The sequence below is a fragment of the Alnus glutinosa genome, chromosome 3 (assembly GCF_958979055.1).
Source record: "Alnus glutinosa chromosome 3, dhAlnGlut1.1, whole genome shotgun sequence".
NCBI lineage: Eukaryota > Viridiplantae > Streptophyta > Magnoliopsida > Fagales > Betulaceae > Alnus > Alnus glutinosa.
This window is the reverse complement of record NC_084888.1, coordinates 8,914,421-8,939,231: the sequence shown is the minus strand read 5'-3', so window position 1 is coordinate 8,939,231 and position 24,811 is coordinate 8,914,421. Positions and strand designations below refer to the sequence as shown.

The 24,811-nt window shown below is 36.0% G+C and overlaps 1 protein-coding gene and 1 long non-coding RNA gene across 2 annotated transcripts; both read right to left on the bottom strand.

Moving 5' to 3' along the window:
- Positions 1–6,815: 6,815 nt before the first annotated feature.
- On the bottom strand, positions 6,816–10,003 carry LOC133862888 (uncharacterized). The gene is made up of 4 exons (XR_009899331.1): positions 9,892–10,003; positions 9,522–9,581; positions 8,021–8,071; positions 6,816–6,871 (listed from the first exon to the last, which is right to left on the bottom strand). It is a non-coding gene; the product is annotated as an uncharacterized LOC133862888 (long non-coding RNA).
- Positions 10,004–10,160: 157 nt separating this feature from the next.
- On the bottom strand, positions 10,161–18,541 carry LOC133863125 (zinc finger CCCH domain-containing protein 44-like). The gene is made up of 5 exons (XM_062299115.1): positions 18,409–18,541; positions 17,885–18,128; positions 16,987–17,066; positions 16,323–16,510; positions 10,161–11,024 (listed from the first exon to the last, which is right to left on the bottom strand). The coding sequence occupies exons 1-5, from the start codon at positions 18,539–18,541 to the stop codon at positions 10,161–10,163; spliced, it is 1,509 nt and encodes a 502-aa protein (XP_062155099.1).
- Positions 18,542–24,811: the final 6,270 nt, after the last annotated feature.

Sequence of the window (24,811 nt, the reverse complement as noted above, 5' to 3'; positions counted from 1 at the left end):
CAACACCCAATGTACCCAAGTGTATTTTCGTAATTCAAGTAGAACAAGAATTCTTATGATTAATATGCTTAACAGTCATCAAAAGCATCCAAAAGGCTCATTAGATGAGCTCTAATCCAGTGTGGTCTAGATCATGGTATTCCCTGCACTCTCAACAATCTTCCTATGGACGGAGGGAGGGGAGGGCTAGTATGGGCCATAGCACTCCCCCCTCTTTTGTAAAAATCAATCATCTCCTTCAAAATCCACAAAGAGAGAGTGTAACACTCTGGTCCCATGTTGAGAAAAGATGAATAGCTTACATAGAGTAAGTGGTTTATAAAGATATTCATGGGTGCTAAGTCTCATATTATCTAGTTACTAAATGAAACTAGGCTTTATAAAGGATTCTAAGAAAGCTTCAAATTGACTAATCCTTTTGGAGTGATATCGCAGATGTCGCTAGCGCTTTTTCTTTGGTTGTTACAAATGGTATCAAAGCCACCTAATAACGCCAGACCATGTGGTGTTGGAGCCTTGCATGACGTGGCCCTGACGAGGACGTCAGGAGTTTAAGAGGTAGAGTTTGTAACACCCTAATCCCATATTGGGAAGAAATGAATAGGTCACATAGAGTGAGTGGTTTATAAATATACTTATGGGTGCTAAGTCCAACATTACCTAGTTACTATGTGAAACTGTGCTTTATAAGGGATTCTAAGAAAGCTTCAAATTGAATAGTTTTTTTAAAGTGATAGCGCAGATATAGCTAGAACTTTTTCTTGGGTCATTACACAGAGAGAGAGAGAGAGAGAGAGAGAGAGAGAGAGAGAGACTAACAACTGGCCTAGCTTGTTTTCCATCTTAAGGGATAAATTGCATCTATGTGAATGCACGAGACATACTTTCTCAAAAGTCTTCGTCCTTAACGGACTGAAAAGCTCAAAACCCTACAAAAGATTCTCCGCATTAATTGGTAAAATCATCAAACAATAAATCAATATGCAATATAGAGACTGATGCAACAAATCGACCATAGTTAAGTGGGTGCAATTTCGATCTATAGACATTTTTAACATACACATAACTTGAAGAAACAAAAATAATTATCAAGAACGTTGAGTTCCATTTTGATGGGTAATTGAGTTGAAAATTATAATATGTTAAAGAAACAATTATTTGTATATTTTGTTAACATGAATACTAATTTTCTTTTTTTATATTAATTTAATCTTCAATATTAATATATTTTTCATTCATGTTTGACCTATCTATTAAATATATTTCTCTTTCATACTTTTTGCCATTTTTATGAAAATTCTTAATTCCATCCCTGAATCTTTCCCTTTGGCTCACTGAGGAGCAAGATTATTAACTCAATTCCTTGAGATCTGTGTCAGCCAATATGGCACAAAGCTGAAGCTCGAGATCCAAGCTACTTGCTAGCCATAAAGCTGAGCAACTCAAATGGAGCTTATTTTTACAAAAATAATAATAATAATAATGAATTAATTAATTAATTAAATTAAATTAAATTTACCAGTATCAATCTCCTTTCTTTGATTGAAACTCTCTGCCACCAATCAAGCTTTGTCCTTTGCTAGCTTTTCGCCCTCTTTTTCTTCAGTTTAAACTTTCATTTGTTCTTCAATGCCTTTTTGCCTTTAAGAAGTTCCACGAACTCATATATTTCTTTCTTCTATAAAGAATTCATCTTGGCTCCGTTTAATAATCCCCTCCCCATACCCTTCATCTAGTTCTACTCATGAGGTCATACCTCATCTAATTCTACTCATGAGATCATACTTCCTAAAAGCTCTCGGTTTTCCACCCATTAGTTAATGGACAATGCTCCTAACCTGAGGTTCTACCATTAATTCTAATAAAAAATCATGTCTCATTTCTAATCACTTTGCTACTTTTAGGAGATGATCGATCACATATAGCAGAACTTTGCATCTTTATATATGAAAATATGTGCAGAGAATGCTTTAATCATCGAGCTTCAACCTTTATTCCTTTAAGGCACCGTACGTCCTCCTTCAACTGTAATAGGGCCGGATCACTATCATCCACCTAGCTTGTCACATTCCACTATTAGGTTTTGAGTTTTGACACCACTTGCTAGAAAAACAAAAAAGCTGACGGAAGTTTTCAAGTTAATTGATTAAATGTTGATAAAATTTATTGGTCAATAACTTAAATGTCCGACTTTTCATTCATATATATTATGTTAATTATAAATTAAATAATTAAATTAATAATTTTTTATCAGCTTAAACTTTTAAAAAAAAAGTTGTGGTTAATTAACGTGGTATTAGAACAAATGTTTTGAGTTCGAACATTGTCTCCCTCATTTACCTCATATTTCAATTAAATATTTTACGTGTGAAAAAATAGTTAAAATATAAATTAATTAATTAAGTTAATTATTTCCTACCATTTAATGTTTTGAGATTAGTGATTATTTAACATTAACCACTCATTTGTTGTGATTAGTACTAGTTGATATGAAACTTAATCATTCAATCTCACCTACATATGCACATTCCAACGCCACTAAAAAACCTATCCATCTAGGACATTGCAACTGCTAGCTAGGCCAAACTTTAATTTATTCTCTAGATGTATAGTTGACGTTGCTTAATTACCTACATAATTAAAAGATTCCAATTATTAATCAAGGAGCTTTAAATCGGAATCACCGCATAGGTTATATCTCATCGATCAGCAACAGGCCTACTTCTCTCTTTTTGGTCGCTTTTTTCCTCTCTTTTCTTTTGGTGGGGCGTGTAGGGGATATGGTAGTCAACCAAAAGTTCTTCAATTATCCAAGTATGATGAGAGCAGGGCCCAAAAAGAAAAGAAAAGAATAAATTAACGAATATATATATATTTATATATATATGAATTTGAATGACTATTTATATATATAATTAATAAAGGGCATGCATGTTTTACTGATGATCATCCGTTTTTTCACGGCATGGGAAACAAGATGCGACAAACCCCACATACATAACAAGTTAACAACTGGGTTAATTGGGTATGGGGAGAGAGTAGGCTGGCCATGATGCCCTCCAGGCATAAAACGGTTGTTGGTCAGGACTTTTGGAGCTCTTGGTTGCTGTGAATGGATGAGCCATGATTTTTCCAAACCACAGCTTAAACTTTAGTGAAGTAATCACGGTTGGTGGGGGTGGGGTCGGGGGGTGGATGCGGGCAATGCGTTACATCTGGATCGAAATAGGGCACATTCAAGAACGCTTATTTGTAGATCAGTTGAAGGGGTTTGCTTCAGAAGCTATTCCTTTTTGAAAAACAAGGCCAGAGAATCGTATCTCAAAAAGGATATTTGATGGGATTAAAAGGTGGCCTTTTCTTTGAATTTTAATTGTCATACGTTGTGAAACAAAATTATGTCAAGACATATATTCTCTTTTCACTAACTTCCAGGCAACAAGAAAACATGAGGTTTATTCCAAAGCGGAGACACCCAAACCCTACACTCCTCCAAGTGTGATAAGCAAGAGATTCTCTTTCAAGAAATCATTCTCACCGGCCATTTGCTTCCTTCCTCTTCCACAATCATTTTCATCCCCTTTCATTGTTCATTTTCGCTGTTAATTAGTAAGATCTTTACCTTGGGCTCATCAACATAATTTACCACCATTATTGAAAACCCCAAACCCCACTGTATACTGGACAAACATCTTTTCTTATGATCCATCAGTGTATATAACTTCATATTTTTATGCTAGCTTTTGTTTCTATCTAATTTTTTATTTTATTTTTTGGACTGGGGTTTAATACATTCATGTATGAAGTCAAGTCAAAGATTCGATCTAAAGTCGCAGTTTTGTCTCAGCTCACTGGAACAGGATTAGATCGAACAGACCAACAGATAACACCAATATAATTTGGTGCATCTCTGATTTATTAAGGGACAAAAGTTCACTTAATACCAAACTTGCAACACTAATTAAGCAAACATAATCCATGTGTGCTCGGTTCAAGAACCACGCTCCGAAGATATATATATATATATATATATATATATATATATATATATATATATAGATGTCGTCTCTTGGTGTTGACTGACCTACCATTATATATGATATGGTCATGTCTTAAACTGTAATTTATTACTTCTAGCCCCATGAGATCCAATAAAATAATTACTTTCTTGGTTCTGGTTGGACGTCTCATAAAGGATAAAGACGTCGGGCATGCAACTGGCTAATGAAAACAAACTGTTTTATACACGTACAGTCATGAGCCATGTATATCTTAGAAGGGGCGAAACGGGAATTTAGTTGTCTTACTTATCATATCAAAATATAAATCAATTTTTAAATATTTAATTAATATTATAGAGATTTAGTTGTGTCGAGTATTTCAACGTATAAATCTAGATAATTTTAGGATATCTGAAAATAGGAAAACTGTGGATTCGTTACGGGAAAACTGTGGAAAATCATATTATAATTTTTTTTTCTTTCTTTCTTTTTTGGTCTTTTCTAAACGTAAGAGCTAAATGCGTAATTTTGGTTACAAGAAATAATAATAATAATAAGTACGGCAAAAAGTTACTCAAACATTATTGTAATGAGGTAGAACATGAGAGGGCTCATAAGAGGGGAAGTTTGGTTTCGGCAGAAAAACATTGGGTTTTAAAACCATTTAATCCATTGGGGCCTGACCCAGTAGCCCATGTCTTTCTCCACTATGGCTCTAACAAAATGATAAGGTTCCGGCCCCAGCCTGCCCGCCTGAACCGGGCATATAATTGTGCTTCTGTGGACGAAATTTTATGAATTAAATTTTTCAAATTTTAATTATTATTGTTAAAGTAAATGAATTTATTGGTGTTACAACTCATTCCATTCGAGTCTCTTATAAAATCTATTGGTGTTTATCTGAGAGGTCACCATGCATGGAGCATCCTTTGTGTTTCATATTACATCATTGGACATGTCTCTTTTTTTTCTTTTCTTTTATTTTTTTTTTTTATGGGTAATTACCTTCTTTTTTTTTTTTTTTTCCTGAGCTACCAGCCCATTATACCCCATGAGCGGACACTCTCACTACCCTCCACGAGAGTGTTGATTGGGTGGTCGATCAAGACTTGTATAGGATGGATGATCAATCCTCTCAAGTAGAGTATAAGTTGTGTGACTAACCAGGACCCGTATAGGCTAGGTGACCGACCAAGGCCCAAATAGGCTAAGTGATCGACCTTCTCGAGTAAAGTATAGGTTGTGTGACTAACCCGGACCCGTATATGCTAGGTGACCGACCAAGGCCCATATAGGCTGAGTGATCGACCTCGAGTAGAGTATAGGTTGTGTGACTAACGATGACCCATATATGCTAGGTGACCAACCAAGGCTCATATAGGCTGAGTGATCGACCTTCTCAAGTAGAGTGTAGGCTAGGTAACCGAGTAGTGCTTGTATAGGTTGTGTGGCTAACTCGCCATAGTAGAGCATCGGTTGGGCCGCGGTGGAAACATTGTCACTTTATTGACATTTCGGTCCAAAACCGTGGCCCAATTTGATATGACCTCGTCTGCTAGATAGGATCGCCCCACTTGGGCTAGCTAGGAAAAATTAACCCTCACACTTATTTAATTGTTTCATAATACTTTTACAAATATATATATAAAATTTAAGAACAACTTTTAGTGCTATTTATTTCCTATTTGCTCAGGAAAAAAAAGTATAAAACCTCCAAAAGAAAAGGAAAAACGAAAAATAAATAAATAGATAAATTTTGTTAATATATTGGTTATTGTGAACAGCAGAACAGGTAATTAATCAACGGAACTGGTAACCTATTTATAGATAAACATTTGTCAATTCCCGTTGGAAGAAAAAAATGCTGATACAAGGAGAGTAAAATAACCATGGATGAATTTATCCCACACGCAAAAAGTGGATGGTTTGATAGATATTCATTGCCCAAGGGCCTCTGCTCATGATAAGAGGATGAATTTGAAGAGGAGAAACCTCCATTCATTATGTTATGCGTCACGGGCTTTGCTAAAACTTGACCATACAAGAGAAAGATCAAGACAACAAAGTTGGGAAGACATCCTCCAAAACTGGAATAGATTAAGATAACAAGTAACTGTAATATTGTATATTTAAGAAAAACAAAAACAAAAAACCATCTTGAACTTTTAGTAGTCAACTTGCCTTGACTTTGTTGTCTTCATCTTTCCCTATTAACAGAATTTCGATCACCAACTTAAGTTTTCCAATTCAAGTGCAATTAGTAGGAGTTTTGGGATTCCACACTAGTATCGATTGTGGTGAGCAAGGGTTTCTTTGCTTGTCGGAATCCAAATCTGTAGAAGCAACTTTGAGCTCTACAACCTCAGCGACAACCTTTGGCACCTGATTTAACAATCGTTCCTGCTCCGAGGGCGTTTTGAGCAATTCTCTTTCGTCTAGAAATTGAGATAATGTTTCACACATAGCTGTTAAGGCCCACAGCTACAGAGATTCACATGGCATGACAAAACACAGACACAGGACAAGAAATGATATATGAACAGTAATAGTTTAAATAAATTAAAGGCCGTCCCCCCCCCCCCCCCCCCATGGGAACAAGATAGGGCAAGAAAAATAATTGTAATTTGGTATATCATAATTTAAGTCTTGCTTTTCTTTGATGAAATTTTCAAGGATTTTTTCATCATAAGATTTCACCTGGCGTAGCCAAGTATTTAATGGAATTAGAATCCTGTATAAGCAACTTGGCATATGATAGCAATCACTCTATTTTACAGATCATAAGCCATGGAAGGATATTCTCTTCTCCAGCCCTTCTCATTCGCCCGATCAATGTGATTTTGTAATATAACCAGCTCTCTCTCAATCCTCTAAAAAAATGTGCATAAAATGCAACAGGATCAGAAAATGAAGCGCAAGCAGTAGAACAAATTGTTTTGACAAGAGTAGAAGACGCCAAATCGAAAAACTAAATAAATATATAAACACATACATGTAAGAGATCCAACATTTTAAGCACTGTTAACAATGTTATATAGACAAACTGTTTCCAGTTGTGTTAGATCTATAGAAACAAGCGATTTGTTTGTGCGACCTAACAATGGGGCAGAGTGCCATATGGGTTGTTGAGATTATTTCATACTATATCTACAAAATTATTCTTTTCTTCTTGTAAGTTCCCGGGAGCAAGCTTTCATTCCAATCCAAGAACTTTATTTAGATAGCCATACAAAGTCAATGTCTTAAACTCACAATCTCACCTACCATCCCTTTCTATAGGAAGAGAAGGTACCATTTGAATAAAAGTTCATTGGCTTCCAATGCACTAACTTCGTGTGTGCAACTGCTTGAATCCTACAGATAAACTTTTAACGATTACAGCTACATTTTAATGGTAAGTACAAGGGAAGAAGATATATAGTATATCATTATGCTAAAATACATATTTGTTCCTCCTAAGTTCATGTTGTAAATTTGGTTCCTGAAGTTTTAATTTGAGTAATGTCAATCCTGAAGTTTCAATTTAGTCCTTTGTTTAACACCATTAACCATGGACACATTAAAAGGTCATGTGAACCCGCCATTGATTGTAAAATGAGTAGTATTGGCATGTTTACATTCATTTGAATTTTTTAAAGAGAAAATCTGGCACAATATGGTACTGTGATAAAGATCATCTGTATAATCAAAAAGAGAAAGAAAAAAAAATAGAATTGAAGTAAAAAGAATAGATTTTTTTTCTTGGTTTATTTCTTTTATTTTAATCTTTTACTTTCTCATTAACTACTTGAACCAATATCATGTCATTTCATTCAGGTGTAATTCATGTGATGTTTAACAGTTATAACAGTATTGTACCGGGGCAATAAATTAAAAACAAATGAAATCTTCAGGATTGGTATCGTTCAAATTGGAACCACCAAATTGATAGCAATTCAAAATTTATTCAAACATAAATGTATTTTAGCCTAGACAAACCACAATATATTTTACTATGAGAATTGAATTAGACAACATACATGCTTTGTGATATCTGCGTGCAGAATTCTGGCCTTCTCTTCAAGCTCCACCTGTAAAACAACATATTCTGGTTCAGGTTTTGATTCTCTATATTAATATCATTAATCTATTGAAGGCAGTGCAACCAAGAAAGATGACCAAAACATTTGACAATCATCTAACAGCTGTAAAGTGTAATAGGTGCATAACAACTTTCTGATAGAAGAGCTTTCTAGACTATGTCAAGAAATATAAACAAAGCCCCCGTGGTGAACCAATGAAGAGAACAAGTAAATACAATATCTTAAATGCTAATCTAGTTAAAGAACAATGCAACGGAAGGACCTAGAAGATAGAATCTTCCAGGATTCTGTCTATCAATAATTGACGCAAACATAATAAAAGCTGGCTTCAATCCTTGGGATGAATTTCTGATTCAGGATCCTCGTAAATTATAAACTTTTTAGACAGAACAATGACTATATGAGAAGCACAACAGGATAAATATTATGAGATGGTAACCACAAAGGCAGTCTGAGCATTAAAAGGCATCCACAAATTCTAAAATTGTCCAGCAAAATCCACAAAGTCATCAGCTTTGGACTTTTTTTTTTTGGCTTGATAATTAACTCACACACAACTTGACACCGTCATGATTGTTTCTGTGATGGGTGTGGATATTTACCTTCATTTTGACCTAGTTTCTGCAATTAACTCGTGCACAATTTAACATCAGCATAATTATCTAGGTAACTATTTCACAGAGTTAATGAATGGGCGTTAATAGCATGCAATTATCAAAGTAATTTTTCCACAAAGCTATGTAATTGACATGAAGAGCATTTACACAAGAAGCCAGGATTGCCAAGCAGAGTTTAGGACCTAGAAAGAGAGTAACAGATTCTTCAACTTTGAAGCGTTATCATAGAAGATTTCTGTTAAGGATATGATTGAGGAAATAAGTTCAGATAAAAAAGGAGGTGGTTCTTTGGGTTTAAAAGGGAAAAAAAAATGGAAGAAGAAGAAGAAAAGAGCCAGAAGAAATCTCCATCATATCTAAGTCGTTACAAAACATCTCTTGTGAGAATAGAGATGACTTTTTATAACTTTTCCCGCTCAAAAATAACATGTTTTTCCATGACAGATTTCAAAAGAAACCATAACGTTTTTCAGTATACACTGTTGCAAAGTTCTTTCTCATGGGCCATTGGAAAAGGCATCAAGTCCTTCAGAAACTATGCCAAGCAGAATACTAAAAACAGTTTCCGTAGATGCAATTTTATTCTAGCTAAATACTTTAAAATTCATTTCACGGTAGTATAACAATGCAGAGGATTTTTCTACAGTGCCCTTTTGCCGTTCTTAGAAGAAATTCTTCCTTCCTGATAAATCATTTCTTGGTGTTTCTTTTGTAGCCTTTTCACACACAAAACTTTGCAATGACTACTTACTAAAAAAAGTAGCATATGTTAAAGAGTTAGAATGGTCATATCAACATATGCACTAGTCATTACTACATACAACAGTAGGTTTTCTCAGCAAGCCGCTATTCACTTTTTGCCGCAGATCTTCACATTCCTCCTGCAAACAACACTACACAGTTACTAACACAAATATTGTGGAGGGTATTTGCAATCAACGGACCACATTCCAAACTTGATACTCTATGGTCTCTATTTAATGCCAGAAATAACTGTTCAATGGAACAGATTTCAGATTACACAAATGGCATTATGGCCATCCCTAATATATTCTCATGATGGTTTCTTACTTACCCAAAAAAAAAAATCTATAAGCTAATCATCAAATAAGCTAATCTTGAGTTGATGAATATTTTAGAAAGTTTTTGCTTCATCATTTAAAACAAGAAACCTCCCAAATGTTTAGTTACCTCAGTGAAGTCAGAATCAGACAGCATGGAAATGCGAATGTCTGCTGGTACACTGGAAGCTTGCAGGAGAATTTCACTTTGGATTTTACCAGATGATGAGGTTTCTTTTATGCCTGACAGGGCAAAAGCAATTGGAGGAAGAAAAAAAAATCATTAGTCATTGAAGATCATGGTTCATATTAGTGCAACAGGCTCTAATTCATAAAGAATCCAAACTAGTCTAATCTCTATAATCTTAACAATTAACACAATGCTAGCAGTCATTTTGCCTAGTAACAATTACCTGTAACTCGCAAAAGCTGGTGAGAATTTTTCTGCAGATAATCTCTGGTGTCTGTTTTGACTTTTACAAAACTTCCTACTACTTTTTCTTCACATCTTTCATGGTGCTTCAATAACTCCTCCACTAAGCTTCTCCGTAAGTAGACAAGATTTATGTTCTCAGCAACTATAGATGCATAACCGGTCGTTTGGACAATACTTTCAACTTCAACTTCTGGAGACTTTTTATCCGTGCTAAATGTTCTCCATTTCTTACATGATACCTTAAGATTTTCATTTTTGTCTCTCAAACTGCTGCTTTTATCTTTATCCTCAAATTCCTCCTCTAATTGCACCAAGTTCTCAGCAAAATGGACATCCAAAAGCTTATATATCCGGTTCTTAAATACTGATTTCTTTCTGAAAAGAGCATGCAGCTTTTCATCACAAACAACCCTCTTCTTATTTTCTGGGTCTCCGAGGTTGTTTTCTCGAATGTATTCAGCAATCATATAATCAACATCATATTGTGATAGCCGTTTGGTTATATCTTTACCAAGGGATTTGAGGAATTCAATGAGAGGTTTTGATCCCCAACCTATAAAATCCGGCACCTTGGACCACCTCCGTTTCCGAAATGCCTTACATTCTTCCATATCATCCAAATCACAATCAGATCTTATGAGTTCATCTTCTTTTTCATCATCATCAAACATCAATGAACCAGAACTCCAGGAACTTTCACTCTTCTTCATCTTGGCTTTTGCAGAATAGACATCGTCCAAAGTCAGGCCTTCTTTTTCCTTTATGATTTCCCAATATTCCTTGAACAGGCCCTCATATGTATCTCTGTCTTTAAAGTCTACCTTGCCCTGCAAATCAACAACCATACAGTTGAAGAAGAAACAAAAGTTAAACATAATTGTGTGCTCATTTGATCCAAAAAAGAATAAAGATCTAGAAACATAACCACAAATTCAATCAACTCTACTTAGGGATCTACCAAGGATTTTGTCATCTTTCTCATATAACAGTGAAACCCTTAACTTAACTATCTAAATGCTATGCTATGAAGCCTCTCTCAGCAACTCACTCACTCAGCAATAGTCAGGCCAGATAGAGGGATGGGCAATTAAGGCAGTTGTGTTAGGCCTCCCAAGAAACAAGGCCCCCCTATAAAATAGCATCAAAAGCCACTTAAGAAATAAATCACCTTAAAAAAAATAGCATTAAAAGGCGCCCTAAAGAAATAAAATCCCCTAAAAACTAGCATCTTTTAAATTAAGGGGTAATTACCTTTTCCCCCCATGAACTACCAACTTTTACAGATACTCCCCACGAACTACCAACTCGACCAAAATAGAGCATTCAACATTCAAAGTTACACGTTTTCCCCCCTTCCGTCGGTCAGAGGCGTTATTTTGGACGGTCAACGCGTCATGTGCGCATCACGTGCGTTTTTAATGAATTTTCTTCCACTTTTGCCCTCTCTCTCTCTCTCTCTCTCTCTCTCTCTCATCAGATTTAACATGACTAGAAGAAAGAAGAAAAAGCTCCCCGGAAAACAACAAGCTCCTCGAATAGCTGCTACCGGCGCTGGAGGGTCTCGGCAGCGAGACCTGGCGGTCGAAGTTTCTGCCAATGCTGCGATCCTTCACGGGCTCCAACACATACGTCTTTGGGGAGCAAAAGCTCGCGGTCCCTGTCGTCAACACATGACAGACTGGACGACGACAACGACTTCACGTGACAGGATCGCTCTCCTTTTCTCTCAACCAACCAGTCTCAAAAAGCCGCAAAGATCGGGAAAAGCTGAGACGTCCACCCATTGCTAGAGTTTCCAACCTCTACCCATTTCCCAAAGCCTTCATGGTGACTAGAAACAATAAAGGATATTTTATGAATTTTTTTCTCATAGCTAAAGATAAAATAGCCATATTAGAGAAATACATAATTCATTACTTGAAAATCTCCATGCTAGGTTCAGTATATGGATTATAAGCAGGCTTGAAACGCAGCTTGGACATGCTTGGACACAGGAGATAGAATTGAAAATGTCAAAATTTTCATTATATCAGTGCCTCCAACATCACAAATTCACAATACCCTTTTCGGTTGTTAATTATCCATGTCAACTATAAGCAGCAATAGTTTATATATGCAAGAAAACCACCTAGCTTCATTTTAGAAGAAAAAATCGGTGCTAATTATTCAACATTAAGTGCATAAAACCACTTAGTGCTCAGCCTGGAAAAGTTCCAACTTTAGCAGAAAAATTACCCAACCTGAGAAGCGACGCCAAGCATTTTTTGCAATGTGTTCGCCACAAATAATTCCAGATATATTTGCTATTGTAACCCAAAAATCTCCAAACTCTGTTTCTGAGATATAATTACGGAGTATTATTTTGCTCCTTCAATTCTTAAACTCTTGCTTTATTGCTTTCATTTTCAATAATAAATCTTCACGAAAAATTATTAACTATACAGTTAGAGGCTTGGTTGAAAGTCTTATGAACATGGATCGCAACAATGAGGTGTCTCATATATATATATAGCATTCAACCACAGTGAGTCATGAAGCATCCAATAGCAAGTGGGAAATCAAATGCTCTGTTTTAGACCCTCCAAAACAAAGCATTTGATTTATAAGGAAAATTTAGTTGTAGAAACCTAAATTAATTAACAAAATATTGCATAAGGTTTTTGATAAGGGAAAATTTAGATGTGACCGGTTTTCATCATTTTCCCAAGCTATATGAGCACTCAAGGCCAGGCCGACCCATCATGTGAAGAAGAAATACTAAACGTATGATATGGCGACGAAGATGGAAATTTGTTGAAAAAATAAAAATCACGTCCAAGAGTCGTGAATCATGTAACTTTGGTTGAATAACGTAACTTAACAATGCAAATTGTAGCCAAAAGAAAACTTGCAACTTTTCAAAACGCTTTTTTTGCTATATAAAGGAACGTTTTCTCCAAGTTTCCTTCGTATCAGCTTTCGCACAAAACAAACAAGAAAAATGATTTGCCTTCTACTTTCTCAGTCTTCGTTTGTGCATGGCCACCATTGTCTTCTACGCATGCATTTGGGTCCCATTCCTGCAACTCAAGAGAGCTTTTGCCATGACGATGGGCTTCGTCGTCTTCACGTCTCCGCCTGTAGAGAGCTTCACTCAGGAGTCTGTGATGCTGTGGAAGGAAAAGGAGGTTGCGCAGAGTTTTTATCTACTCTCAACAATGGAGGTTTTCCCAGGTAGAAAAAAAGTTGGTGAGGTCTCATTCCACGTAACAGGGACTGGAAAAAGGAAAACAAAAAGGTAAAAAAAAAAAAAAAGGCTGGGACGAGTGTTGGCAGTGTCAAGTTGGGTCATTGAAAGTGAGGGCAAAAGAGGAAAAAAAAAATTGTAAAACGGCACGTGATGCACACACGACGCGTTGACCGTCCAAAATAACACCTCTGACTGACGGAAGGGGGGAAAACGTGTAACTTTGGTAGTTGGATGCTCTATTTTGGTCGAGTTAGTAGTTCGTGGGGGATATCTGCAAAAGTTGGTAGTTCATGGGGAGAAAAGGTAATTACCCCTTTAATTAATGATGGCAACTGAAAGTTAATTATCTTATAAGGTTAGATTATAACATAACTTAAAGGTCTTTTGCTATTTTGCTTTTCAATGGTCAGCGTGCAGTTAACAAGCAAGAAAGGTATCTATAATGGTCAAACATATTGCATTAGAAAAAAAAATCAAGAGAAGATTATCAAGAGCAGCATCTTGCTGTCTAAAAGGAATTTTTGCTAAGACAAAAAAAAAAAGTTAAATCAGGAGAACGTAAAAGGCATCTTGCTGTGTGAAATAGAAGGTTAAAGACAATTTAATTATTTAAGGCACATGTGAGAGAGAAGGTAGGTTAAAGGTAACTTAGATTCATTTCTAAAAAATCCACGCTCGTAGAGAATGGATTTTTATCTCTAACAATAAGCTTATTTAAAGAATAATAAAGAAAACAGATTTAGAGATATTTTCGTTTCATCTGAAGAAATTGCAAGAACCTCTATTTTGTGAAATAATTAGTAGAAAGAAACAATATGATAAGAATAGTGATAAAAAGACAACACAATGAGCTAAAGAATATTTTAGAATTGGCTATTTCATACAAGCTATTTCTTCATTTCAAATTAGGTTTGAACAATTTACAACATATGAAGATGTATTTGGTTTTTTATTTAATTTTAATAAATATTCTTTAAATGATAATAGTTTGAAAAAATATTGTCTTAACCTTGAGAATTTCTAAAACATGATGAATATTCTAATGTTGATGGTCTAGATTTATTCTCAGAATTAAAATTATCCAAAGTTCTACAAATAGGAACTAATATTCCAATTGAAACACTGGACTATCATGCACTTACTATCCGCATCATGTAATTACTATACACATCCACATATGAGGTAACGAGTCTTTTGGGTCTCTCTATTAGGGCCTATTTTAAACGATTTTGATATTAGTTCGAACCTATTCTTAGGCCTCGTTTGGTATGCCGAATGGCTATTTCATTAGGAAAATGAATAGCTATTACTGGGAATGAAAGCATGTGGAATGTAATAGCTATTACCAGTCTGTAGTTTGGTGACAATACATATGCTTTTAGTGGAATTGTACCAAAATTCTTTTTTTCCCTTTTCATGTTCAAGCGTTGTGTGTACATACAAGCTTTTGGAATTGTCGTGGGAAAATCAGAATTATTTCTTATGGCGTTAGAAATGTGCAAATGGGTTTGAAGGAGATGCTTAGGAGTAGGGGTTGAATAGGAGATTACAGATTTGACGAAGGAGATGGGGTTGACTGAGGAGGCAATTGTGGTTGGGGATTTGGCCAGTGACACGAAGAGAGATTGCAGATGTGATGTTCTGTTTTTTTTTCCATTTTTTTTTTAAGTTTGCAGAAAAAATAAATAAATAAAAAATAAAATAGCATGGTTGGGGATTTGGCTGGTGAGACAAAGAGAGATTGCAGATGTGATTTTCTGGTTTTTATTTTTTTTCTTTAAGTTCGCAGGAAAAAAAAAATAGTTAATAGGGGTTTTTTTGGAAAACTCATTTCATTCTTCAAGGAATAGCTATTCCTCTCCTTTTATAGAGGAATATGTATTCCTCTTCGTAGGGGAATCACTATTCTAATAGGAATAGTCATTCCATTCCTATGGTCTATTACGCATACCAAATGAGCCCTTTAGTGTTTTGGGCCTATTTTAGTGTTTTTTTAAGCCCTAGTGATTTAGACTAAATCAATATCTATTTCACATTCCAACTTAAAAATAACAAAGAAAATACAAACAACCCATGATGGGAGAAGAAGAAAAAACCTAAACAACCAGCCCTTACCAAATCCAAAACAACATCATTTTGGTATTAAACACCAAAATGACGTCGTTTTGGTGAATTTATTAAACATATATTATTTATTATTTATAAAGGGAATGCGCCTAAAACATATATTTGTAGCCTCATATGCGCATAGTAGTTTTTGCTAACCATATCTGCAAATGCATTTGCACAAATGCATTTGCGGTTAATATCCACCCACATTTACTGCACTAATTTTTGCATATCAAAAAATGAGAAGAATTTTTAGATAACTTTGTCATATTTTGTATAATTTAAAAATTTATTATATCACTATATTGAAATTAAAAAGGTCTCGTTTAAACTGTCCACCTTAGGCTCCAATTTATATTGAGCCACCCCTAGCAGCAACATTGCACTCAACCAATCACTATGCCAGCCAGTATGCACTCAATTCTCCCCCTCAGTTTCTCAGAGAGTAACCCACACCAAAACCAATCAACCAATACATCCTCAATACGGTGCAGTTACAAATATCCATCAGTCAATTGCTCTCTTTTTTTGTCCACAAAACTGACTAGGTTGGTTTGGTGTGAATTTTCTCCTAAACACCAAACCGAACCAACTGTGCATGCCCCTAAAACGTAGACACCAATTTGAGAGTTAAGCACCCCATTCTTGTAAACTTCAAAAAAGTTGACAGGTTCATATTCTCTACAGAGTTTCGGGAGCCAGAACTCCCATTTTAGAAATGAAAAAGAATGTATTCAAGGAGAAACCAGTATCTTTTATACTAAGTTCGTAAGATAACTGTACATACCCCATCAGAGTCATATTCAACGTTTTCTTCTGCAAGTAGAACAAGCTTCAAACACTCACAGCAAAATCCATTCTTCCCACTAGCAGGTGCAAACTCAGCAGCATTGATGCACCGTTTGCATACAGAGTTTGGACAGCAAAAGCAATGAAACTTTGGAGATTTATGGCATATTAAGCACGAATGACAATCTGAGATGTAAAAGTAATCACTCATTTTGCAAAGTAAGTGTAAGATTGAAAAGAACAATGGCCTAAATTCCAGTGAGATAAAATTGGAAGCTTCAACATATAGTGCAGTTCTATCAGCAAGATGGGTTAGAACATGTTAAACATGTTTTCTTCATCATCTAAATTGTAGTATTAATAAATTTTCTTATGAGATGATAAAAAATATTAATTACAAGAGGAAGAGGTCCCTTTGAACAATTAATACAAATAGTTAAAATTTGTTTTTGGAAACAAAAATAATGTGAGAGATAAGAGAATCAGGATCATTAAATTTACTAAAATTTTGCTTGATCTTATGCGATTTAACAAGTGATGGATCGCAAGCATTCATGCATGCTAGATTTACCAAATTCACGCCACACTTGATAAGCAAAGATTTTCACAGAGATGACAATATACACCAAACCCTAATATATCATAGTTGAAATATGGCTTACTGCAAGTCCAGCGTTCTCTAGTCTCAGAAAATGAAACATCATTTCCCACACATCCAGGATGATAAACTTTTAGACAATCCCTGCAATGAACAGATACATTAAAGAAGAAACATAGACAATGCCATTGAAAATGATCATTTATGTTTGTATAGAATGCCATAAGTAGCACAAAGAAACGCACATTTATACTAATGGATCAAGATGATCAAGTTATTGAACAATGGTTCCATTTCACAGAAACATATCATAAATTTTCAATGTATCCTAGAGGAATAATAGCTACATGTTACAAGGCTAGGTTTAGCCGTCATTGACTTAGACCCTAATGAGAAAAAATACTCACGAATAGCCTATAACCTTATTTGGACTATCTATTCCTTATTAGACTAGACTACAAAATAAATGGAGATTTATTCCTTATTAGTCTCTAACTTAACTAATAAGAAAAGATTACATCACAATTTCTAGGCTCCAAAGAGTTCGAGAACTTGGATCTGAAATTTCATATATTAGAGAAGAAAAGGCTGCCTACAATGACTCAAATGAGGCTATTTATAATAGCCTTTAGTAACCCTAGAATCCCAGCTCTTCATCTTTCATAGAACAAATAAATCTTAACATCCAACTTCATTAAAAGTCACAAGCTAGTCACATAACCTTTGAAAATACTAAAAACATAATAATATAAAGCATAACATGATAATAAAAGAATGGTCAGACTAGGGGGCTTTCTTTGTTTTAGGCTCTATGCTTCTGCATCAATCCCTCCGGGTTGGAAAAAACACGGCTTTGACAAGAAAACCTCGGCTGTTTTAGCATACAACTCCGGATCAATTTTCTTCAACTCCCCTTCATCAATCCATGTACTTTCACTAGTTGGCTTACCCAACCACTTTACCAAGAATCGCCACTCCTTGATATAACTTCTTCGACATCAAGCACATCTTCAATAACATCTCGTTGCACCTTTGGTAGTCGTTCAAGTTTTTCTTCAACAGCTTGCATTTCTCCATCAAGCCCATCCGGTGTCTTGAATGCAGTCTTCCATTCACCGTCACTCCTCATTCTAATTCGATTGAACCCACTCCTCAATTCTATTTTGGAGAACACCTTTGATCCAACTAATTTGTCGAGCATATCTTCTTAAAAAGGAATCGGAGACCAGAACTAGATTATGATCTTATGAATGGCACTATTATCCACACATATCCTCCATGAACCATCCTTTTTAGGTGTAAGCAAGATGAGGTACACCACAAGGGCTTTTGCTCTCTCGCACCAAACCTTTGCAATCAACTCCTTGACCTGTCTTTGCATTTCAGCTCACTGCACAGGTGGCATTCTGTAAGCAGGCAGATTTGGCAAATTTGCTCCTGGCACTAAATCAAAAGGCATGCTGAATACTTCTAATCAGTGGCAAACCTTGTGGTAATTCATCACCAACTAGCTCCTTAAAGTCCCATAATAGCTGTTGAATCTCTGGAGGATAATCATCAAACTTAAAGGCCAGAGCTTCCTTCCCAACATTGCAAACTAGTGCATACATAACTACCATATCTTGACTCTCAGCGTCAAACTTTGCAGCGGTCAAGAAGTCATTAACCTTAGTGTGTTTAGAGGAACTAGTATCTTCTTCCTTAAGAGGATGCAAGGTATAGTTTTGTCACCCCTTCGGACTGAATAAGTGCTGGCTCTAATGCAGTGGACCATTTCATTGTCATATAATCATGGTCTTCCCAATAGAATGTGACATGCATCCACAGGCACAATATCATACACAGCCTCACTATCAATATTGTCACCCAAGGAAAAATTGACTTAACAACGAGATGCAACAAGCACTTCGTTAGCTTTTCGAAACCACGCAATTTTATAGCGATAAGGATGCTTTTCAATAGGCAATCTCAACTTTTCGGTCGCCTCTTTGGAAATAATGTTCTCGCAGCTTTCCCCCATCGAGAACAGCATCACACACCACCTTCTTACCACAAAGAACTCTTGTTCCGAAGATATTATGCAGCCTCCAATCTTCCTCCTCCTCTCTCGATGTTGTCATCGCTCTTCGTACCACCAAGGACTCTCCTTTACTGGGTAAATATCATCCTCTTCCTCATCATCATAGTCATCATAAGTCAGCTTCACTAGCACTTCTTCCTATTCAAGTTCTGCAAGGTTCACCTGCCACTGTGGACAAGCATATGAAGTGTGACCCCTCTCTACACAACACTAAACATCGCACCTGTGATCAAGAACCAGCCTTGGAAGAGGCTGGACCAGAATTTCTTTTTACTCTTTTTCTTTTTACTCCCTTATCACTTCTGTCAATATTGGCAATACTTCTACCCATTGTCCAGTTCATTATAGTAGTATCTTGACCAATCTTTTGAGTTGATTGGTCATTTCGAACACTCCAAACAATTGTTGAACCCCTTTGTGTTGTACTTTCATCTCTGCCAGATAAAGGTCTCCTTGCACCGAAACACAGCACTTGCTTTTCTGCCATTAATGCATATTGTCGAGCATCTTCAAGATTAAATAAATGAACCACTCTCAATTCATCTCTAATGGATTGGTTCAAGCCAGCAAGATAACAAGATGTCATCTGCTCGTTAGTCTCATTTAAACCAACTCGAGCGGAGAGGTTGTTGAACACTGAAGTGCATTCCTCCACGAACATCCCTCTTTGCTTCAATGAGTGGAATCTTTCATACAATTCCATCGCATAATCGTCCGACAAAAATTGCTTCCACAACTTCACTTTCAAGTGCTCCCCATGTGTTGATTTTTGGCTTGTCTTGTTGAGGATGTTGCTCTTTAGCTCTCTTCCACCATTGAAGTGCAGTACCTACTTCAATTTAAGCTTAACAAAGAACAACTCCTTTTTGTCTTCACTTACGGCCTTCCACTCAAAATAAGTTTCCAAACTAGCTTCCCAATCTAAATAATTTGCATGCATCTTTCCAACTTTTTCTTTTTTTTTTTTGATAAATAGTTAATTTCATTGAAAAGCGCAGAGAGGCGCAACCTTAATACACAGGATGTATACAAAGATATAGCCCCACTAAAGGCAAAAAGAAGAACAAAACTCCACAAAAAGATAGAAGTTAGAGAAAGAAGAAATATTAAAAGCCCCTGTCCAATTAAAGAGGGATTTGACCAAAATGTTCTTGTGCTTGTCCTTCGACTTTTTATGATCTTTAAAACATCTTGCATTCCGCTCTCTCCATATGCTCCACATTAAGCACAATAGAGCTATTTTCCACACAGCTAGAATTGAACGAGTACCCACCACTATTACTCCTCTCTTTCGCAGATTATCCAAGGTCAAAATCTTACCAAGAGCTGTCGTCCACACAAAAAAAAAAAAGAAAACCCTTGCTCTCAAAGGTACTTTAACTTTCCAAATACTCCTCCAAAGAAAAGAAGAAACCCCCGAAATAGATAACTCATGAAAAAACAACCACACCTCAAACTTCTTCCTCTTTGAAGGAATCCATCGAATACAATCATCCCCACCTTTTTTCTTTTTTTTTTTAATGAATTATTCAGATCTTATAGGGAAAAAAAAAGGTTAAACCCTCGTACACGAAAAGTATACAAAAGAGACTTAACCTTATAAGCTGCTACAATGTAAAAGGCAAATCAAATCAACCATATTTGTAGAGATGAAGTTAGGAACATTAACAAGAAGCCAACCCAAAAGAGATCTCAAAAAAGAAGATTTTAGAAAGAGTTCGTTTGTCCGACTATCCTCGAAAATACGACGATTCCTTTCTTTCCAAATGCTCCACATTAAGAGGGTAGGAATAACTTTCCAGATTGCCTCTCCGGGATGTCCCCTCCCTTGTACCAATGAAGAAGCTCTTGGATGTTGCTAGGCATAACCCACAAGACTCCAAAAAGGTTAAGAATCAATTGTCAGATAGCCGAAGTATAAATGTAGTGGATAAGAAGTTGATCACTCGTTTTCTCGTTCGTTTTACACAGACAACACCAATTAGCTAAAGAGAAGCCCATCTTTCTAAGGGTACCCACCGTGAGGATTCTACCAAGAGTTGTTGTCCACAAGAAAAAGGCAACGCGAGGAGGAGCCTTGACCTTCCAAACACTTCTCCAAGGGAAAGAATTGTGTTCACCATATTGTAACAGAGTATAATAACTGCGTACAATCCTCCCCACCTTGTCTCCATTTGAGAGAATACAACATCCCAAAAAAGGCAAGCACCACCTCTACCTCCCAATTATGTACAGCTCGTAAAAAATGTACATTCCATTTCATAAAACCATTGGAAACCTGTAAATTATCCATGACACTCGCCTCCTTACATCACGCAATACAAAATAACTCCAAAGAATGATCCCCACACCAAGCATCATGCATGAAGCTAATTTGAGAACCATCTCCTACTTCAAATCTAATAAATCTCAATAAAACACCTCACCCCCTCCTCATATATTTCCACACTCCAACACCAAAAGGCCCCTCAACCTCCTTAGTAAGCAGGAACTTTTATCTTGATTCCTCTACCATTTAAGTCACAAGCCCCAACTAATCCTCCAATCTGCCTCATGCTGCATGTTCTACGGGGTCTGGCATCATGAAAGGGGTTTTCATCTTCTATATCACCACTCTCATCCTCAAGAACATTCCGGTATGTCTAAAGGCTCATAGTCTCCTTCTGAAATCTCCATAAAGGCTCTCGCTATTTCCTATCACTAAAGAGTTTGAATATCTTGCAACAAATTTTCAATCATATGCCTCATCTCAGCCATCTCTGTCTGATGGCCTTGATTTCCTCTACCCATGACCAACCATAGCTTAAAGTTGTAACCTTTGACTCTGATCTGGATTTTGTGGCTTAGATCTAGGATCTTTTGCTCCGATACCACTTAATGCCGCAAGGAGGATTTAGATCTAGAGTAGATCCGATATGAACCAGCCAAAGATGCCACCTTTTAAACCAATTGATGCTTACAAAAGGGTTTAAGAATAAATTCCAGCAATAAACAAGATTATAGCGAAGAGAAGAAGATAAGATTGAAGTTGGAACAATAAAAGATCAATTTTCTAGGCTTCAAAGCATCCAAGAACTCCTATCTGAATTTTAAATGTTAGAGAAGAAAATGCTGCCTACAATGACTCAAAAGAGACTATTTATAATAGCCTTTTGTAACCCTAGAATCCAACCCTTCATCTTTCTTAGAACAAATAAATCTTAACAATCCAACTTCATTAAAAGTCACGTGCTACTCACATGACCCATTTTTTTTATGATGAGGAACCCCTCCAAAGAAAAGCCACTTCGTGTACTCAATGTCGAGTAAACCTCGGACCCATGCAAAGCGCCCCTTCCACACGAATCGGGTAATACTTCGGCTTCGCCGGCGAGCTGGCCCTAAGAAATTGTTTGCACCAAAACAGATTCGAACCTTAAACTTGATGAAAATGCCACCAAAACCAAGGCTCTTACCACTTGAGCCAACCCCTCGGGGTTACACATGACGTTTTTAAAATACTAAAAACATAATAATAAAATACTAGTCTTGAGATAGCTAACGGATTGGATAAAATAGACTAGGGGAGCTTCTTTGCTTTGGGCTTAGCTGCTCCTGCACCATCATTTATGACCCCTTAATCCTCAAAGATATGTTCCTCCACAAACATAATACACATAACATTGCAGCAAGTAGTTAACAGAACTTACCTATATCTACACTTCACAGATAGATAACACTTGACAGATTATAGAAGCAAAAAAAAGCTCTTTGCCAATGACAGAATTTTAATTACAAGGGCATAGAGAGATATGAAAAAAATACATGATAGTAAAGTGTATCCTAAATAGGTCTGGCAAATTTTTACACAACTTGAAAAACCGACATGAACCCAACTCAAAATTAGTGGGTTGCCGTTTTGTATAATCGGGATCAGGTCAATTCCAAGTGAACTCGTTTAACCCATGGGTGACCCGCATAACCCGTCTAAATTAAATTAGAACTTTTTCACAATTAACAAATAAAACCGTAAAAGACTAAAATACATTTAAATTCATTTTTATAAAAAATTCATAAATTCATATAAATTAAAATTCTTTTCTTTTGTATTTAAATTCATATACAGGTTGAAACGGGTCAAACGAGTCTTGTTTGGGTCAACCCAACACGACATATTTATAAAATGGGTTAAATAGACCAGGTAGAGTCTGGTCGGGTCAGCTCAACATGACATGTTTATTAAATGTGAGTCATTTCGTGTCACCCACTTATTTAAATGGGTCGTGTCAGGATTGAGGAACCTAACCCGTTTAACTAAATGGGTCGTGTTCGGATTAACTCATTAGTCAACTCGACCCGAATCTGACACGTCAACATAAAATGCCAGCCCTAATCTAAATAAGATTAGAGAAGGACACTAGGTTGGCATCATGCATTTGGCATTAATCAAAATCTCTAAAACTATTAGTTCTTGGTTACAAGGGGGTTGAGGGGAAAGAAACAATGTGAGCTCTTGGAGAAGATCAGCCTAGAATCCTAACCTTGTGTCAGAACCTCCAAGTCATTCATCCATGAAGGGTGAGTAAGAGAGCCTAAATTACCTCTTCGATTTCATTTGCACGAGCAAAAACTATTTGCACTTGGACAAAAAAAAGACCCTATGGTGTTTCAGTGTTCCCTAGGATTGACTTTGGACGTTTCCTGCAAAATAAGTGGAGGGCGAAAAAGGGCTTTAAATTACCTATTTTTCCAAGCTTGACTAATTAAGCAATTAATTTTTTTAAAAAAAAAAATTATGAAGTTTTTTTATTAAATTCAAAAATTATAAACCATTTGTACAAGTCTTTGATAGAAAGGAAAAAAAAAAAATAGAGCGGGAAAATTTTTCAGTTTAAGTGGCAGAGAAGTACTTGAAAGTAAACATTTTAATGTATTATTTTAAGGTCATATATCAAATGAGATTACGGATAGTATTATCGAAGGTAGTTCAAAAATGACTAACAAAAAACTATTTTTTTCTATTTTAGCTAGTGACTTTTCAAAAACACCATACATCCACTTATCTAAACTGTTTCTCTATTCGAATAAAATTATCTTTTTAATAATTTCCTATTCATTTGGGTGAGAGAAAAAGGGAGAGAGGGAAAAATAAATGAATAGAGAGAGAGAGAGAGAGAGAGAGAGAGAGAGAAAAGAAGAGAGAAAGTAATTAAAAGCTTATCCATAGAGCTACAATGCTTTCCTGCATTTGGGTAAGCATTGTAGATGAAATGCAAAATGTATTTGGTATTTGGTTTAGAGAACCAGATGGAAATGTCTTTTTAGGAGTTTTGGTTAGCCGTTTTACAGAGAAATCCAAAATGCATAAGCCATTGTAGATGCTAAGAGCCTGTCTAGCTCTACACAATTAAAAAATTCTGAAAACTGTTTTTGGAAAGAGAAAAAATAAAAACACTTGAGAAATACCTTAACAAACCTGATATAATTCTTTAGGTTTTTTTTTTTTTTTTTTGTGCATGTCTTACATCCAGATAAAAATGGATGATAATAAAATGGTTTAAAAGGAAAGGCAGCCGATCCCCTTTCTTTCCTTTCTAAAAGGGACTGTTCGTTGTTTTTCTTTTCTTTTTTGTTTTGATTAAAAAAAAATAAGAGAGTGGCCATTGTTCCCAGCAATCACTATCTTGCATCTTTTACATAATACTGACTGCAACATTACAAAACTAGACTTACCCAAAAAAAAGATTATTAAATAGTGCAAACATGTGGACATGTGGTCCCTGATTTGGCTCATCCACTATCCAAAGCAGAAATCCAAAAATACATAATT